This window comes from Stylophora pistillata, chromosome 4 (assembly GCF_964205215.1).
Source record: "Stylophora pistillata chromosome 4, jaStyPist1.2, whole genome shotgun sequence".
Classification (NCBI taxonomy): Eukaryota; Metazoa; Cnidaria; class Anthozoa; order Scleractinia; family Pocilloporidae; genus Stylophora; species Stylophora pistillata.
Window position 1 is genome coordinate 40,351,422 of NC_142522.1, and position 19,530 is coordinate 40,370,951.

At 38.8% G+C, this 19,530-nt stretch overlaps 1 protein-coding gene across 5 annotated transcripts; it reads right to left on the reverse strand.

The window, feature by feature from the left end:
* Positions 1–3,772: 3,772 nt before the first annotated feature.
* On the reverse strand, positions 3,773–18,038 carry LOC148733727 (MFS-type transporter SLC18B1-like). Of its 5 annotated transcripts, none has more exons than XM_088758309.1 (16): positions 17,514–18,033; positions 15,295–15,390; positions 15,066–15,139; positions 13,853–14,000; positions 13,455–13,523; positions 12,662–12,752; positions 12,452–12,541; positions 11,934–12,004; positions 11,242–11,340; positions 9,261–9,358; positions 8,798–8,893; positions 7,918–7,992; positions 6,134–6,200; positions 5,177–5,203; positions 4,741–4,787; positions 3,773–3,971 (listed from the first exon to the last, which is right to left on the reverse strand). In XM_088758309.1, exons 1-16 carry the CDS (start codon positions 17,685–17,687, stop codon positions 3,932–3,934), a joined length of 1,362 nt encoding a protein of 453 aa, XP_088614435.1. In that variant the 5' UTR covers positions 17,688–18,033; the 3' UTR covers positions 3,773–3,931. The 5 variants fall into 5 exon arrangements, with proteins under 5 accessions (XP_088614435.1, XP_088614434.1, XP_088614437.1 ...); XM_088758308.1 differs by having other exon boundaries at positions 3,773–3,974; positions 17,514–18,031; XM_088758311.1 differs by lacking the exon at positions 7,918–7,992 and having other exon boundaries at positions 3,773–3,974; positions 17,514–18,035.
* Positions 18,039–19,530: the final 1,492 nt, after the last annotated feature.

Sequence of the window (19,530 nt, forward strand, 5' to 3'; positions counted from 1 at the left end):
TGTTACCCTGAATTCGTTTTTTCATCCTTTTAGTTTTAATTTTGTGCCCTTTACATCGGTAAGTATTTGTACGAGGTCGTCACCTCCCTAATACTAACGTTGCGAACCGAGAAACGGCTTTCTCCTCAAGATTTTTCCTTCGCTTTTTTTCCACCTTGATAAGCTCGCCTTCAAATATATCTCCTAGTATACCATTCTTAAACTTGGAAATTCGTCACCGTCCATTTTTCGCAAGTTTGCAATGGAGTTTTCCAAGTGAAATTTTTTCTCCAATATGGCGAGGACTGCTGAGAGTTGCGTTACACGTCACGTTATTTTTATGATCTATGACCTTTATGTCAAAGGCTGTCGACCAATGAGCGCTCAAGAATTCTACAGCTGTTATAAAATAAATATTTATTAAACATTAATACTGGATTAATTTCTTGTAATGGTTTTCTCCGAAGTTCAAGTTAAGACTAGTTAAGAGACTGACTTTCTCATTTCAATAACTTTTATTTCAAGTTATTCTAGCTCGTTTTAGTTTTACGCGACAGTGTTACTTGGTCGCCTTTTCCGGCGTTTGTTATTATAAGATACATGATAAAATATTTCCGACGTAATAATATACATGAAAAAATTTCTCAGTTCTGATCGGTCAAGATGAATGCAGTTTTCGGTTAATTCAGTGCAGAAGAGGGTTAATTCAGTGCAAAGAAAGAAATAAACCAGACATTCTGATTGGTCAGAATGATTGGTCAATGTCAATGTCCATGTCACTTGCAGAGTTTGAATAAATTATCTCTGTACATGATGCGCGCGCTTTTCTTCTGCCTAGTTATGAGAAGCTACCTCGTATTTTTTCATGTATATTATTAATAGATAATCACATGATTTTCTCGCGCAATTTGGAATAAATAAGCACTTGTAAATTTTTTCAAAGACAACAAATTGCACTCGCCCTACGGGCTCATGCAATTAACCACTTTCAAAAATGGCTGCCGGATTAATATTCTTTTGTTTAAATTCAAATTAGCCTTTCTGGCCTCGCTTGAGATAATGTATTCTTTTGAATTTTGTACTGGAGAACGAGGCCAGAAAGGCTAATTTAAATTTAAACAAAAGAATATTAATCCGGCAGTCATTTATGAAAGTGGTCTATTTTGTTAGTCTTTGTAAAAATGTACTCGTGCTTATTTATTCCAAATTGCACTGGAAGTCATGTTATTACCTATCCTAATAGCCTACTTCAACGGAAAAAGAAAGTATGACGTCATATATATATATAAGACAAGTGACTCTTACCATGTGCTCTCGAAGTTTGTCGATTAAACTTTCGAGTTGATGTTGCTTTTTTTCTTAAAGACTGTTTGACGTCATATTTCACCCTTACTCCAGTCCCTGTGCCTTGCCGATAGTGCAACCACACAAATAGTTGGTTTATCTATCCAGGCCCGTAACCAGGGGGGTGCACGGGATGCGTTTGCACCCCCCCCCCCACAGGCCCCAAAGGTCCACATTTTGATACTCAATATCCAAGTTAAGGAGTGCAGTCGGTTAAACTGAAGTTTAAAACGTAACAGTGATACTTAAACAAAATCAAAGAATGGAAAAAGCAGTAATGTATTCACTGGGAAACTAAAACCAGCTGCACTCTCGTAGCCCGAGCCATTCAGAACATTTCAATGAGTGCACAGACGTCAGAGCTTATTAAATGAATAATGAAATTAACGTGCGCACGCTTTGCACGGGAGTTAAGACGAGCGAACCAATGACAAGGGAGCGATCTCACGACTTTTGTCAGACACGTCTGCTAACGCGACGGGTAGTATTCTCTATTTGTACGAGTGTATGAACGCCCGACGATGCGAAATTAGTTTTTTGTGCCATACGTTATGGGTAGGAGAGAACAGGAAAATGGAAAGAGTAAGGCTGCAGCTAAATCTTGCCAGTCTCTCGATACATGGGTCAGTAAAGTATCCCGTCAAGAACCGTCAGACGCTGACAATGACAGTGCAGTCTGCGATGACAGCCCAGCTGAAACCACGACTTCAGATCTATCTCAGTTAACTACAGTTTTACAGCGAGCTTTGGAAGGTAAATCATACTTATTTTCGCAATGTCCACCACTCTTGATCCCATTATCATGCTCTGAGATTTAGTCGCTACTTCTCGATATGAAACAAACTCGCTTAATAAACAGCCAGTGAGGAAACACATAGTAACAATTCGGAGAGGGACTGGGGGAGGGTTAATCTCAAGCAGCCATCCACAGGCATCCCAAACCATAAAATAGAAGTTTTCGAGACACAAAGAGGGAAAATACATTTTATGTTTCTCTTGGTCTCTTATCGTCATTTCCTGATGTCATGACAATATTCTATGAAAAGCCGATGTGTACTTTCTTATCAATTCTGCATTGTTTATAAAATTGAAGAGAGTTCCCAAGCTCCAGTACCTGAGAATACTGATGACAATCTAACGCGTCATCACTTAGAACCGATGATGCAACAAGAAATAAATGACATCGGAAAGTTTTCGACGACCTCAGAGATATTTGGTTCTTCCGCAAATAAGCTGCCAGTTGGTCAGAAGTATCACTTGATTAAAAGTTATTTTGTGCCACCGATCAACTACAAGTTTCCAACGCGATTTCTTCATCAGTGCCAAAGAGGGTTTCAGTGACGATACCTCAGTGAGTACTCGTGGATGGTCTACATTCCTTCAGTAGATGGAGTATTCTGTTAACACTGTGCTTTGATGATACCTGTGCATTGCAGGAAAGACAAGGCTGCTTTTGTTAACAAGCCTTTCATAAACTGGCATAAGCTTCAAGAAAAGGCAAAAAAACATGAGAAAATGAAGTACCATCACGATGGAATGATCGCTACCGAATCCTTCCTTGATTCGGATGAAAACCCAAAGCTAAACGTGAAAACCAAATAGATGACGAAAAGTGGAAGAATATTATCAGAAATAGGCACATCGTTAAATGTGTTCCAGAAGTCATTCTTAAGGAGTGCGATGATGATCTCTTTCCAAATACATATGCGCTCCTCAAGATATGCGCCACAATTCCTGCAACGAGCTGTGAATATGAAAGAAGTGCGAGTTCTTTAAGGCGGCTGCATACATATAGCAGAGCACGCATGGGCTAGGAAAGGCTGACGTCCCTCGCATTAATACATATACGTTATCAAGTTAAAATTGTTTTGGATGAGGTGGTAAATCTGTTTCCCACCAAACACCCACGGAGGCTGGAGCTCGGGACTCTTCTGAGCGATTAGTTCCGCAGTATTTTGATCTATCATTTTACATCGTAAAACTACTCCTTTGTAACTTAATTCAAACAGTTGTATTCCACAAATGTAATATTCAGTTTCTACCGTGTACTTTGCCGTTACAATTTCTCATGTATCGTTACTTTCCAAAATAAGCGGATCAGACATTAAAAAATACATTTCGGTAGTTTGGTCCATTTTTGCCTCGTTAGCACCCCCACCCCCCCCCCCCACATAAAATCCTGGTTACGGGCCTCCTATCACATCTATTTCATCGTTAAAGGCTAATAGTTTCGAAAGAAACTGTTTGGGGCTGCGTCGGTGGGAGTAACGAAATTCCATTCGCTCCGACGAAGGGCTAATGCTCGAAACGTCAGCTTTTGTAATCGTTACGGTGGCCAATTTACCACTTCAACTTTGTTGATATATCCAAACTATATCATCGTTGTTTTTTTTCTAGCCCCCAACTGATGTAGAGTGCTTAGTCTATCAATAATCATGCAAGACAATAATGTTCATTCATTCTATTTATTCATCGCGAAATATTACAAAAACATAGTATGGTCGTCCACTGAGGAATCCAAACTGCTTTCCAGACAGCTTTCCCTAACTTCTGTGGTTTCATTCAATTTCTTTCAACGTTTCCATTCCTTTTCGTCATTAGTAGTGCCTTAACTCAACAAAGATAGCTTCTCTTCCTTCAGATTGGAACTTCTTAAGGAAAGATAAATAAAATGAACTGAAGGCACACAAAGATGATGAACAAGTGAGCCAAAATAATTGTTACTTTAGTAAGAGTTTGAAAAACTTCAAACTATCTCAATCGTTAGCGCCTCGTGCTCACTCTTTTTAAGGTCAGCATATTCTGACAACAGGTTTAATAAAAGGATTTATCTATGGCTGACCTTTTAAGTGACAAGCATTCGATTTCTCTTAACAAAATTACCCCCGAATCACACATTATGGTCACGAGAATAAAGGAAATGATCTCCAAGAAAGGGGCGCTTAATCGATAAACAAACGGCGTGACACGTTGTCGATCTCGTTATCAAAGTCTCTCCTGTTCCCGCTGTTTTTTGCTGTGAACGAGAATATTAGACCTTTTGGGGAGGAATGAAGAGAGAACATGGAATAGATAGTGTGAATATTAGACCTTTTGGGGAGGGATGAAGAGAGAACATGGAATAGATAGTGTGAATATTAGACCTTTTGGGGAGGGGGAGGGATGAAGAGAGAACATGGAAACGCGGTAGATAGATTGTGGTAAAATTCCTTGGTATTAAATGGCATTAAAGATTTCTTTCATTCGTGGTTGGGGCACTTTGAAATGATCTGACCCATGTGCTTATTAGATACGCTATTCATTGCGTACCCTTCGGTAAAGAATTATCTATAAACCTTGTGAAGTTATTGTTCTGCAGATTAACAAAAACTGTTTCTAAAAATGATTCAGAATTTCGCGCTCCAAACGTTTACTTACCCTCGAGACACATTTTCCACCAATGTGAAGATAAGTAAAATTAGTGCCTAAAGACATCAAAAAAATAATCATTCTGTTGACTTAGATTAGTTCCAGTTCGACCTTGTAGTACGTAAAGATATTTCTTTTTTCTGTAGCTTCTCAGCAGGCCGATATCTCAAACCCCTCTAATCTAATATGCTGATCGCGCGATCGTAACAGGTCCAGCATTGTACAGCTTTTTACAATACAGACCACAATCAGGAATTTCTTCCGCGTCAATTACGGCAAAGCGGAAAAAGCAAACCAGCGGGAAAAAATAAATGAGTCTACCGGTCTAGGTAATTCGAACTACATTTATACGCAATTGGCAAGTGGCCTAACAGGCATAATTTATAGTTTTTCTTCAGTTAACGAATAAATGTTTAAAAGTCCGCTCCAAAAATAGTGTACTTACTTGAGCAAAGCCCATGAGGGCTGCAATCTGCAAAATGAAAGAGTAAACTCATTCAAGTATTTGAACCTCTTGGCAAAAGAGCGAGCCTTGAGTCCCTCTGCAATAACGATTGTAGCATAAATTACGTAAAGGGCGCTCAGATTGGTCAATCAAGAGGCTAGAGTCGCTCTCGGCAATGCGCTTCTTTCTTGCTTAGCAATCTCCCACGTGCATCCATAACTCAATAGTTTACGCTGTGGTGTTTAGCATTTGTTAAATAGGGTTTCGAAAACGCGTCATTTGTGCACACCATTAGTGAGTCTTCTGGCGCTTGGGAAGCGTGGCTTTTGCTAGGAGATGGCCAGCAGTTCAAGAATGTTTCATTGTATCTTTTACTCTGAGTTTGCCACGGAAAATTTATGGTTACTTTCGAATTCTATGAAAAGAAGATCGCTGTTATATTGATTGAACTTCATTCGAAGAGTTCTTTTCTAACGCCAATTATTTCAATCAAACACACTTGTTTAGTTGTTTAGTATCAGGTCATTGTACTTTTCCATAGAGTTAGGTTAATAAAGCTTAAGTGCGTCAATTTAACTAACCAAAATTAACTCCGGTAGCAGGCTAAGTGATTTGGTAGGATATATATATATATATATCGTATTAAATATTATGTCGTGTAGCATCGCTGAGTATATTTACGAGTTGTGCCATATTTTGACGAGTCCGTATATAGGGCGATTCAAAATACAAACAAGGAGTTATTTCAGTGCGGGCGAATTTCGCGGATATTTATTGATGAGGAGTGCGTGACAGAAGTACGCTATGCAAAGTGGAACGGATTCAATTCGTCGTTTGCGCGATGCAAGAAAATCTGTCTAACCGGTTATCTGGAGTACAAATACCATAAGATATTTGTACTAGTTTTGAGCGTTATTTGTACTTTACGAAGCACAGTTGGATAATAAATTTACACACCGTCAGTGCCCAAGCAAAGCCAAAATGTTCCGCCAGAGTACCACCGAGGCTTGGACCAATAAAAAGTCTGTTAAAAGAACATTCAAAAGATTCAACACAAAAACAAAACGACAACCGAAAGGCAAATAAGGAAATGTAATATATACTTAAATATGTTATTTCGAGATACGGAAAAGAAAGCCAACTATGTCTATAGCACAATAAACCCTTAAGAGTTTTTTCGTTGTTGTTTTGACTGTCTTCTGCCGCTTTTTGCGCCTTCACCGCTCTCATTGTACAAAAGTCTGATCCATGCAATTTTTTCCTTGCGCAAGGTCAAAGTAGGCAGTCGCGAGCGGATGAGATGGGACCATCTTCATTGCCCGCTCAGGTAGCCAATCAAAATACAGGATTCGCTTCAGCAGAAGCAGAGCCGCGACAGCAGCAATAGCAGTAATAGCAACAGAAGCAGCAACAGTAGCAGAAGAAGAGGCAATAGTAGCAACAGTAGTGGTAGCAGTAGAAATAGCAGGAGTAGTAGCAGTAAAAGTAGAAGTAGCAGCAGCACAAGCAGCAACTGCAGCATCAGCAGAAGTATTGGTAATAATAATAGTAGCAGCTACAGTAGCAATAATAGAAGCAGTAGCATTAACCGCAGCAATACTGGGTTCTTCACTGGCAGATAGCTCGTAGTTTGTTAGGAATAGAGCTCTGAATGTTATTGTATCGTGACTTCACAAAGATTTTGATAGATCAAAGTTAACCTCCCGGTTAGCTCAATTAGTTAGAGCGCTAGACTGTTGTGCGGGAGGTCGAGGTCGATGGTTCGAGCCCCGGCCGGACCAACACTCAAGGTCTTAAAATAACTGAGGTGAATGCGCTGCCTTTCTATAATATCAAGAAATGGATATACATTCTAGTCTTCTCGGATAAGGACGAATAAACCGTAGGTCCCGTCTCCTGCATCTATAGTTAGTTAATTTGGTTAGGCAGGGGACGTTAAAGAACCCACTCACGAGATTACTATGATGTGGTCTGGCCTGTTTAATGGGAATTGGGGGGAGGGGGCATCTTCAAATAAGTTTCCTTCGATTGTTTGTAAACTGCTGATGCAGTCCGGCCAAAGTCCCCCGAAAGTGTTGTGATGCGCATTTGATCATATCCAACTGTTAATTTGCGCAATATTAATATTAAACGTATATGTGCACGATCCTTCGCAGTAAAGCACTATTTGAGCAATAGTGAAAATCAGACCTGAAAAAAATTCCAGGCCTGTACGAGGTTCGAACCACTGACCTCTGCGATACTAGTGCAGCGCTCTACCAATTGAGCTAACAAGCCAACTGGGAGCAGGCCATCAAATTAATTCGACATAAACCCGTAGATGATAAATCAAACAACAACAAACATATGAAACATATGTATGAACTGCGGTTATGAAACGTATATGTGCACGATCCTTCGCAGTAAAGCACTATTTGAGCAATAGTGAAAATCAGACCTGAAAAAAATTTCAGGCCTGTATCATCTACGGGTTTATGTCGAATTAATTTGATGGCCTGCTCCCAGTTGGCTTGTTAGCTCAATTGGTAGAGCGCTGCACTAGTATCGCAGAGGTCAGTGGTTCGAACCCCGTACAGGCCTGAAATTTTTTTCAGGTCTGATTTTCACTATTGCTCAAATAGTGCTTTACTGCGAAGGATCGTGCACATATATGTTTCATAACCGCAGTTCATACATATGTTTCATATGTTTGTTGTTGATTAATATTAAACTATTATTATTATTAACGACAGGATATTTACCCTAAATAAGCCATGCTTGTGTAAAGGCTTGAGAGTTGTGCCTTTGTTTCCTCATTGTCAGGCATTCCTTTGTCCCTGCATTATAACAAATTGATATACTCGGAATATCAGATGAAAATTTCCAAAGTGTATGCTTAGTGTGACCCTGTATTGAATATTGTCACAAATTGGCGATTTGATGTCATTCGGTTTCGGGAGGGAGGTTTAAATTCTCTCCCTTAGTATGTCTTTAAGTGCAAATATAAAGTGCTTAGTGTTTGGATCACTAGAAATGCCAACCGCCAATAAAAAACGGTAGCGTCCTGTGGACCTTCAGGAGACTCAGCGAAAACATGTCACGGGAAGAGAAGTAAAGAAGAAGAGAAGTACATTTATAATGAGCAGCGCTAGCATGTAGAGTGCTTATGAGTTGCCTTATAACTTTATGTTCAAATTGCTGAAAACACGATCACATTTGTTTATTGAGTTTGTTTACATTGCAGATTTTGCAAGCAAAATTTGCTGGCCCACAGAGGTGAGGCGCTTTGTTTCTCGAGCTCTTGGCTTTCACGCGGCATGTCCATTTGCTGTATTTTGTCCTTACCCAGCAGAAAAATTTTAGCCAGATTTTAGCTTTTATCAAAAATTATAAAGTGTTTTATATCATTTGTAATTGGGAAAATTGCCACGAACTTCAAAAAAAGTTCGCAAAATCTATTAAGTATAGCGCTACTGAGAGCATTAGCGGGTTGCTTGAACACGTGGTCTGGGTTGGCGAGGTAAATTTTTTGCTAAGTTCTTGTGCTAATGAGCCAGCATCATGGAAACATAGAGCTTACTTGTTCCCAGTTTATTTGTGGTCTTCAGTATGTTGCAACAGACATGGCAATTTGCCACTCACCTTGCAACTTTCAATATTTCTGGCAATAACGGCAGAAAGTAAAATGCAATGACGAATCCAGTAAACGCCAAGGCAAAATGTATCAGCCATAAGTCACTGCAATGATAACATTTAGTTTAAAATCAGCGATTAAATTGAATCTTACAGAAATAGATAACTGCAGTACTGAAACCTGGGTGTCTTAAGTCTACCTTCTAATAAATTGCGCATGTTTAACTTTCGGTCCGTTACAACGTAAACCAAATCTGTTATTGTCTATTTTGTAACTCAACTTTTTTGACTCTAAGATAGCTACAAATCTATATAATAATCATACAAATAATTCGCGTACATTATTATTAAGATACACAATTGTTAGCCTCAGCAATAAATATTCTTGTGGCAAGCTGCTCGCCAAATCCAGCCAAAGAGTAGACAGCTACAAGCAAATATTTTATACATGCACGTGACTGTAGGTACATACTCAGTGGAAAAGAATGTTAAAAATGGAGCTGGTCCCAACAATAGGTATCCAGTACTGAAGGTGGTTAATCCAAATAGGAGTAGTGATCGGTAACATTTCTGCGAGAAAAATTCATAAAAGGCTCTCATTACACGTATGAAACACATTTTCCATCAGAGCGTTTTACAAAGAAATCTCCAAGAAAGGCAGCGTAGATTTTACCGTTTTTCCTTGAAAACGGTTTTTTAAAATTTCAGTTAGAAGGAGGGGTGCTTTTGGGAGGAGGGCGCTTAATCGGTGGGGGCATTTATTCAGGTAGCACAACAAAAGGAAAAAAAAAACAGCTAATGCCTGTAAAGACGGCTGTGCAAGCACATGGATATAGAAATGACTGTAGTGGAAAAGAAACCTTTCATCCTGTACTAATTCCTCTGTAGTTGAACCTTAAAAAAATTATAAATAAATGAAGTGGCGATAGAAAGAGTTTTTTCTTGTATCCCTACTATTTGTGAAAGTAAGTGTTAAAAAGGACACTTGCTTGACATGATGGCCCAGTAGGTGGGCACCTGTTTGGGAGAGGACGCATATAAGAGCATGGGCGCTTATTGGCGGAAATAGAATATCTGTGGTCCTTTAGCACGTGTGGAGGCGGCGTGGCCGAGTGGTTACGGTGCTGGACTTGTGATCCGGTGTCCTGGGTTCAAGTCCTCCACCCTGCCATTCATTGGATTTGTTCTCGGTTTCCCCAAGTTCAACTCCCGGGCTGCGCTCTGTAAATAGCCTGATTTGCACTTAGTGTTTCATAGTTTTGGCGCCAGAGCGTTGTCCCAGGGAGTCTGGGGACCAACCCCTCTTTTTATTTAAAGTCGCGAAGAATCTAATATTCAAATAACGGACAGCCAGAAATCACCAAAAGATCTATGAGAAGTATGGAATGCCCTACGAATTGTAAGTTAAAATTTCGTTAAACTCTCAAATGCTATTCAATATCTAAAAAAATCTGTATTTGTTTTTTAGTTTGACTTGCTTCCTCTGGCAACCAGTACAAAAATAAACGGCAACCATACATCAGAAACCTTCAAAGCTACAATAACGCTTCAAAACGAAAGCGCGAATCATAGCCCACTGGTCTGCCTCCTGCCAGTGGGGATTTTTAAGCATTTAGTTAGTTTACATTGTGGCTGAAAAGCCCCTAAGGGGGAGCATCAATTTACGTATTTATTTATTTATTTATTTATTTAGCATCAGACACTCAAACACAACGTGACGATAAACAAGGGTGCGGCAAAAAAGGCTCTTGGCTCAATTGACCTAGTGCGTAGAACATCCTATAACAGCTCGCTCGCTCAAGCTCTTTCCTTTAAGTGGTGTTTACGATCATGGGTTTGGGCATGGTTTGGTAGGAGAGTCCAGTTTGAGAATATTTATCTGCAAGTTAGTGTTACTGCGTCGTCGTTATCAAAACTTCCTGTCATCAGGATTTTGGCTGAGTTATGCTCTGCTGACAACAAACATCAATTCCAAAGAGCTAACGGATAAAAAAGATCATCCGATATTTCGAATGAGAGGAACGCAGTGTAACAGGAATAAACAAAGAGCGTCCATGTCGTCACCAATTTGAAAAAGCCTCCTTCCGACGCGTTCTCATTCAAATATGAAGACTTATACGAAAAAATTAGACGAAAATTTCTTTCAATACAAGGGAGATAAGAATAAGGTTGAATTGAATTGAATTGAATAGGATTTCGTGAGCCATAAAGACAAATGTATAAAACCAGGAGCCTGTTATTTGCTCCTTAACTAGACAAAATTGAAATGAAACTGTCCTAGGGCGAGAAAAAAAAAGATAGATTACTAACAGCCCCTGCATTTAGCTTTCTACATCGCACGATTCGAAAGAAATCAGCCAAAAAGACGATTTTAATTCAAAGGCGGCATTTTTGCTGAAAAAGGCGTGGGGAGAGGGTTGTAATAAATGAGTGCAAATCTAATTCTCACTTACCATTTTGTCTGCTATAAAGCCCAATACTAGCGCTGAGATGATGTTAACGCCAGCAAATAAAAAGAACGCAAGACCAATCTGTGCAGCATTTTGACCCAACTGTAAGGAAACAGATAAAGACTCATAAATAAAGTTGCACAGGTAGTTTATCGGTCAAAACGATTTCACTACATTTGGTGAGGAAGACTTCCATATATATATCGTAAATTATTACCAATATCGTGGTCGGAAAAACCAAAACCAACAAAACCAATAAAAACCAACAAAACCAACAAAACCAACAAAACCAAGAAAAAAACCAACAAAACCAACAAAAAAACCAACAAAACCAATAAAAAAACCAACAAAACCAACAAAAAACCAACAAAACCAACGAAACCAACAAAAGAAACAACAAAACCAACAAACAAAACAAAAAAAACCAACAAAAAAAACCAACAAAAAAAACCAACAAAAAAAACCAACAAAATCAACAAAACCAACAAAAAACCAACAAAAAAAAAAAAAAAGACCAACAAAACCAACAAAACCAACAAAACCAACAAAAACCAACAAAACCAACAAAAAACCAACAAAACCAACAAAAAAAACCAACAAAATCAACAAAACCAACAAAAAAACCAACAAAAAAACCAACAAAATCAACAAAACCTACAAAAAAACTAACAAAAAAACCAACAAAACCAACTTACGCTTCTTAAGTGAGGTGCCAAGATTGGTTGCATGAAACCATATAACACACAACCAATAACAGTGGTAAACCCTGAGTACAAAGGAAAGAAATGATGACTTTCCAATAAGTTTTCGTTTTGGAAAAGAATTGTAACTTGAGGTAAATAACAAACAGAGAGCGCACTAGTTATCGCAGGGAATTAAGTGTACAAAGTGGAAGCTAGAGAGCCATGTGGGAGCTGTAACTCCTATATCCCGTTTGGGCCAAAAATAAAAAATCTTATGCACCTAAATTTCCCGTGATACTTATCCTAATTGTTTGATTAGTCTTGATTTTTTTTTCTTTTCATAGAACGAAGAATAGAGATACAAAGGAAGTTGAAAGCAAAGTGGGCAATTTTTTGTCGGTTTAGCGGCACGAACACGAATTCCTCGTTCCTCGTCCGTCATCGGCTACGCTATCCATGTCGTAGCACTCTGACAGCTTGCTCGCAGGCTGCGTAATTCAGGGCTTAGCTAACGTGTATGTCAAACTTACCCATCATGAAAATAGCGGGAATCTTTAATGGTCTCATGGAATTGCAAATTGTTATGCTTTTCTTTGATTCGTCATCGTCTGTCCGACTCTCTAATCAATTTATGAAATAGCAATGGAAATGTTTCAGGTGAATAAATACACGAGAAAGAAAGAAATAGTTTTTTGTTCTGAGTCTAAGGTATAGTTTCGTACATGAAGTACCTCACCGACCTGTTTCACTCGGTAGCAGATAAGCTAAAACTCCAATGCTACAAAGCAGAAAAAGACCCATAATGATGAAAGGAAGTTTGAAGCCACCTACCTGAAACAAAAATTTGTATGGAATAATAAAAAAAAAATTTTGTTATGGCGCATCATTTGTCTTATAAGCTGCATATTTTGAAATCAAAGGGTATATATGTAGTAAGTATAATGGCTCCGGTGATACGAAATATTTACAGATATCACCAACACGAGAAAAATTTTAGCACGAACGAAAACAATGTCAAAACAACGTCAGTTGCACCATATGCAAAAGAATGATAAAGCATTGTTTGCAAACAAAAAAATCTCGAAAGGACTTAATTAATCGGAGCCTAGATGCTTTATGATGCTCAGACACCTTTCAAATAATCTCAGTGCATTTTTATTATTTTCTGTGTATTTTCATTTTTAAATTTTTTCGACTGTGCCGTATACTAAATACGCGCCCTTCTCGAGGTAAACGCCCATCTCGTGTAACGATCTCTCCACTTTTTTAAGCACGAGTGATCACAATCGCTGAACCGCTTAGGCGTGTAATAGCAGCTTTAGATGTCCGCATTCAAAAGGTGAGCCTGCTTCTTGTTATTTTGTGAACAGAAAAGGTGCTCAGTTTTCGCGCAGATGCGGTATTGCGAAACAAAAAAAGCCATTTTCACTACAATGATAATTTATGAAAACTTAGATGATCGCTTCTCGATGATTAAGGGTGCACTGTCCAATCCTAAATTTGAAGTCGTCGATTTGCTATGTTTGTACTTACTGTGTAGAGAAACCCTCCAAAAACTGGAGCTAAGGAACTTCCACAAAGACAAGATAGCTGCATTCCTGCCTAAACACATCAAAATTACAAGGGGAAAGTCACTCTATATCATTCCAAGCAAAAGTAAAGGAAATAAACAATGAAAGCTTTCCAAACACGCTTAGGACATTTCTCTTATATTTTGGCAGAATAAACACTGTTATCATACTTGCAAATGGTGTTTGTAGCCGATGATTGTTGCATTTTCAAATTTATCCGGCGTATTGTGGACGAATACGTTTCATCCGCTTGGACGGATATATGTTTACTGCGTTGCAAGAGTATGAACACCGTCTTCATATTTATATAGCATAGTTTGAACGGGGCCATGTATTATGAAAATCCAAATGCAGACATACAGAAATTGTTCCGGCATTATTTGGGAATTTCTGCAGCGTACAGGCGAGGACAGCGGTCTCAGCAGCTGCTGCCCCAATGGCCGATGTTATTCGCAACACTAAGCAAAAGACTACGAACATTGTTGGATCAAATATCATTTCGCCAAATCTGAAAAACATAACAAATTTAAACACTTTGTCTTCTTATAAAAGAATTCTTAAGTGATAAATTCTCAAAATTCTCTCGGTATTTAAGTTATCATCAGGTATCGGTCATTGATTTTTCGCACAGGAAGGGGGGATGGGTGGTGGGACGTTGAAAGAATTTTTTCGTTTTTTTTCGTGTCACGATAGAATGTACTTAATCCCCTTTTAGGCTCTAGTCTTATGACTTCCCTTCCCCTTTCCCCGTTATTGGCAGTTAATTAGGTACCACGTGATCACTCCAAAATCCTCTTCGTTCCCTTCCCCCTACGCGATAGATAATGACTGGTCTCTAACAAAAGAAGATAAAACGAAATGGGGTCAATTTTAAGTGCAAGTTGTTTGTAAAGCAACAGTCTTTGAAATATTTCAAATCACAAGACTGAGGTAAGTTTGTTCGCGTAAGCATCAATTGAGCATATTTACCTCTAGAAGAAGGAATTGAAGGAATAGAATATTTAACCTTCGGTCGGAGCCAAGAAAGAGGGGGGAAGGGTTTGGTGGGGTGTTAATTCCTTCCCCCCCCCCCCCCTTCAGGCTTTTCCGCTCCTTTTCCCTGCAGATTTGTTTTCAGCTCTTAGAAACATGAGTTGTAAGACCTTGTTATAACTTTAAAATCCTTTGGATAGGTTCTATGAAAATTGGTTCAAATTTTCAAGACATGACATCCTCGCCAGATTGTATTTCATAATCTTATTTCCTTTTCAAACAATACTATGTCCTATGTGAGTAAAAAATACGTAAAAACGGCCATCTAGGATGGCGCTACACCACCAGTCACGCTATGATACGATATATTAGCAAGATCCCGTAAAATGAGCCAACCCAAGGTATCAAAGGGTGTTTTAAAAATGCTTAATAAAAATGGAGTTCGGCCTCGAACCCTGACTTCTCGTTCTGGAATGACGCGCGCTAAGCACTGGTTGTCGCAAGGGTGTTCTGGATGATGTTATGCGCAGTACAGTATGCGAAGTACAATATTAAGGAATCATCTTAATTAACTGACTAAAGAACTGAGTTTTATGCTTACCCCATTATCATCAAGGATGTTGCAGCGATAAAAATACCTGTTAGAAGTACATTGCGTGCACCATATTTTGGCACCTGCAAAAAAATATGCTTTTCATATTACCCGAAAGATTAGTTAGATTCTCCCGAAATCATTTGATACTTGGGCTTTAAGTGTAAGAGTAATTTTAGGCGGAATGAGGTGTATCTTATACCTTTTTGAAATGAAAAAGAATGTATTATGTACTTACAAGAACTCCCCACGGTGGAGAGGTTAGGAAAATCGCAAAGGCGTAGGATCCAAATATTAATCCAACATAAATTTCAGACACGCCTCTATCTTCTGCCTGAAGTACACGAGTTAAAATAAGATGTTAGTAATAAACAACGTCAAATTCAGTCGCAAAATGTACTAAGGATTTGGGGCAACATACTTGCGACAACTTTGCAGCATGGCATGATTTCATTTTCGACCAATGAAATTCACTCCCTAAGATTACGTGACCACGTAATCAGGCGAATAAGCGCGCGCATTCCAAGAACAAGGTTTTGACTTTCAATGAATGGACCAGGTAAAGAGGTACGATAGTCTTTTGTTTTTGAACGAGCACGGTACTACTTATTGCATAATTTTGGCGTACAAATTATCCCCTTTGGAAATTGAAGGAATCGAAAAAAAAAAATCTTCGAAGGGAAAAAAGGATAGAGCTAAAAGCATGCACAAAGTCCTTTACTTGAGAATGCTAATTATTAAAATTACCTTGAAAGCAGCGACTCGTGGAACGCTTTGAGTCAATGTCGTTCAAGATTGCGTGATTTTCTCCACAAATTATATATCAGATTGTTCCACACGCTCGAGAATTTCTACCCATCACGTTTTTTTTTTTTTTCAAGTGTTACTGCAAAAACCCTTGCTTCCAGCTACCACAAAATATACCGTGAACCGGTATAAAGAAGTCATTCTTAATTCTTACTAAAGCGAATTAATTTTGCAATATAACAAATCCTTTATTGACCAAGCTTGCGCAGTAAAGATGGCTGGATATTAGCCTCATTCTTTTTTTGCATTTTTACGAACCTCGATTTCGTCTCGGTCCATAAAATCGCGAAAAAAGAACTCGGCCAACATCAAGACACATTGTTCTCGCGCCTGGTCAATAACGCATGCAGCTCTATACGACAGAGCTGAATAATGAAATGCTACGTCAGCGGGTATGCGGTCAACAACGCGGGCTCAAGTGTCCTAGGTCTAAAATTTAGCGACATTAGCGGAAAATGATAAGGGCTGACCTTTAAAACCGAGGAACTCTGTTTTCGTCGAAGGCACTTTCCTATTTCCAAAGGTTTAACAGAGAAAATTAATTTTTGAAAATTTTTAGGGGGTGTACCAAATTTTTGGAGGTTGTTCTGTAAAAGAAAAGCGGCAAGGAAAACGACGCCTCGAAGCAACAGAATAGGAAATCAACCATGTGAACGACTCAAAATCCGTGTTTCCGCGGCAAAACCTGGCGCATGCGTAGACATTATTCAGCTCTGTCGCTCTATACACTACTTTCATGAATGGCGGCTGGATTGATATTCTTTTGTTTAAATTCAAATTAGCCTCATTAGCCTCGCTTGAGATAATGCTTCTTTTGAATTTCGAGCTGGAAAACGAGGCCAGAAAGGCTAATTACTTTTAAACAAAAGAATATCAATCCGGTAGCCATTTATGGAAGTGGTCAATTCAGTTTATCCTCCAAAGCTCTTTACTATAATTATCCTAAAGTAAAAACTAGCATCTAAAAACACCAAGATAAACTTACAAAGCTAAAAAAGAAAAAGCAAGTACATATATCAAAAATAGAAAGTTAAAAGTCGTAACCTTCTTAAGAAGATAAGTGTGTAAATTCTTCTTAAAAATAGCTATTGTGGAGATTTTCGAGCGCTAAGAGGCAATTCATTCTATAGCTTTGGCGTTGCAACGCACGTTTCCCATAAGTCTTGAGTTTTATCGGTGGCACACTGAGCAGTTCTTAGCTACAGGAACGCGAAGACTTAGAGATACTTGGATGGTTCACAAGACTAGTAATGTAGGACCTTGACGGTGCTTTGCCGTTGAGACGTTTATCAACTATTACAGAAGCTTAAAAACAGTACGAAATTTAACTGGCAGCCAGTGTAGTTTACGCATTATTGGGTTAATAGAATCATATTTCCTTGTTAGCGCAACAATGTGAGCTGCCGTATTTTGAACACGCTGTCATTGAAAAATTAAGTAACCAGCAATGCCACACAGGTGTGAGTGACAAATGTACAAAAGTAACCGTATATGATTATATAAATGACTAAACACATCATGATAACGTGTTTAATAGCGGCGTTTGAAATTTTTAGCGTGTCCGTTAGCCGACTACGAATAGGTTGCAATTTAAGACGTTGAAATTGCCACAGGGTTCCGTTTGATAAAGAGCGAAATTATTGTACTTACCTCACTTGGTAAGTATGGTGCGTAAACTGAATATGCCGCGTATAGGACGAAGTATACTAGGCACATCGAAAAAAGAAGGACCATGTTACGTGGATTCCATGTTTCTTCTTCCGTCTCTGAACGGGTTTCGCCTGCACTTTTAGTTAGTAGAATCTCTGAACTGCTATCCTTCATTGTCAAAACCTTACTTCAGATCACTGAAATGCTATGATCGCTCAATTACTTGCTAGTGGTGCGTGTGATGATCCCGTCGTCAAGCAACAGGGTTTGCTCAGTGGGCGAGTATCAGTCTGAGAATGTTAGTATTACTGTGTTGCAGTATTTGCTGTGTTTTGGTCGATATTTTTTTGGGGGAAATTATTTTGTAACTCCTTGTATAAAAGTTACACAATCAAGCGTGTTAAGACCAAGTCGGAGGGCTTTCTTACCCTTGTGTGTATATATGTGGTTCGTAAAAGTTCCTGTCATCCTAATTTGGGCTAAATTATGTCTCTACTGACAGAGGCAATCACTTACCGAAGGCTGACGGATAAAAAAGATCGTGCGATATTTTTAATAAAAGAGGCAAAAGCGATAAACAAAGAGCTTTCGCTTGTCAAAAATTTTTAAAAGCCTCTTTACGACTTTGTTTTGACTGCTGCGTTCTCATTCAAAGATTAAAGTACTGATATGAAACTTTGGAAACAAGATCGCTTTCTGTTAAAAAAAGTACAAGGAAGCGCAGAAGAGGGGTTGCGTTTAGCAGATGTCAACCCTCTCTCTTTCGTGAGCCTTAAAGACAAATTTTGATACCTAAAACTAGACAGAAATAAAAATAAACAAGAATTTGTGGCTCACGGCAATACGTTACAGGCAGCCCACGTCTTTAGCTTTGCACGTCCGTCGCGCGATTCGAAAGAAACTGGCCAAGAAATAGATCGCGGGGGCGACACACAAGAGAATATGGTTTTATTAACTGAGTTCATAATGTATTTTGGCCAACTTATAGAGATTCTACAGCTGGCGCTTCGAGCGTTTGCCCTTTGTTAAAGGAATTCTGGATTGTGTGGCTTATCTACATAAGAAAAGAGTTACGCTTTTGGCGCTCTTTGATACCTTGGTGATTAAGAGTGTCGATTTTTGAATAATCGATGTTTGTTTTAGAGTTTCAGCTCAGCTTCCAAACTGCGTAGATGTAGGAAAGACCAGCAGACTACTGTATCGTGCTTAGAATGATTTCGGAGATTTAAGTGTCTAGAAACTGGTTTGGATGTGTTTTTTCTATTTTTGCTTCGTCACGAAGGTGAAAGGGTGCACGTAGTTTATCGGCGTAAATGAATTTTAGACATTTTTTTTGAGGAAGACCTCACGGTCACGGAGACTGTTGTTATCTTAAATGAAAATAGTCAGAAGGAATATTGACGCATTTCAACTGAAAATAGTTTCCCTTGACACCAAATTGGTTCTTAAAGTTGCGCTACGTTATTCGCATCTGATCTAGGTAAGAACTGCTTCACCAGCCAATCAATTAATAAAAAATGATAAAAGTGGTATAAGTAAGAATTTTCTATATACCATATCATTCTAGCTCATTTAGTTGTTAGGAAATAAAAAGAAATAAAAATTTTTCTAGGGTTATACGCAAAAATTGAAAGTTTTCATATCATTGCTACATACTGCGACGGATACGTCAGCATGGTCCATCGATATATGAAGCACGCGGGAAGTTTGAAGAGCACGAAAGATACGAAAGAGTCGCTCGAAGTGCAACTAAGACAAATTATAGCTTCTTGAATGCTCTCCAAACTATCCAAGTTCCTCATATATCCATGTACGTACACTGACGTGTAAACCAAATGTTTCATTCGTCATCCTTGCATTTATCAAGATATGAGGCACTTGAAAAGTTGAAAGTGCACTCAGAAAGCTAGACTTGCTCTCGGCTGCGCCTCGAGCGACTCTTACGTATTTTATGTGCTCTTCAAACTTCCCACCTGCTGCATAAGGCGATGAACACACACCGACGCAAGAGCCAGAT

Coding starts and splice junctions, on each gene's coding strand:
- LOC148733727 (XM_088758308.1), bottom strand. CDS start 17,687: ATGAAGGATAGCAGTTCAGAGATTCTACTAACTAAAAGTGCAGGCGAA. Junction 12,005..12,451: donor TCCCGCTATTTTCATGATGG/GTAAGTTTGACA, acceptor CTTTGTACTCAG/GGTTTACCACTGTTATTGGT. Junction 6,201..7,917: donor ACAAGCATGGCTTATTTAGG/GTAAATATCCTG, acceptor TTCTTTTAACAG/ACTTTTTATTGGTCCAAGCC.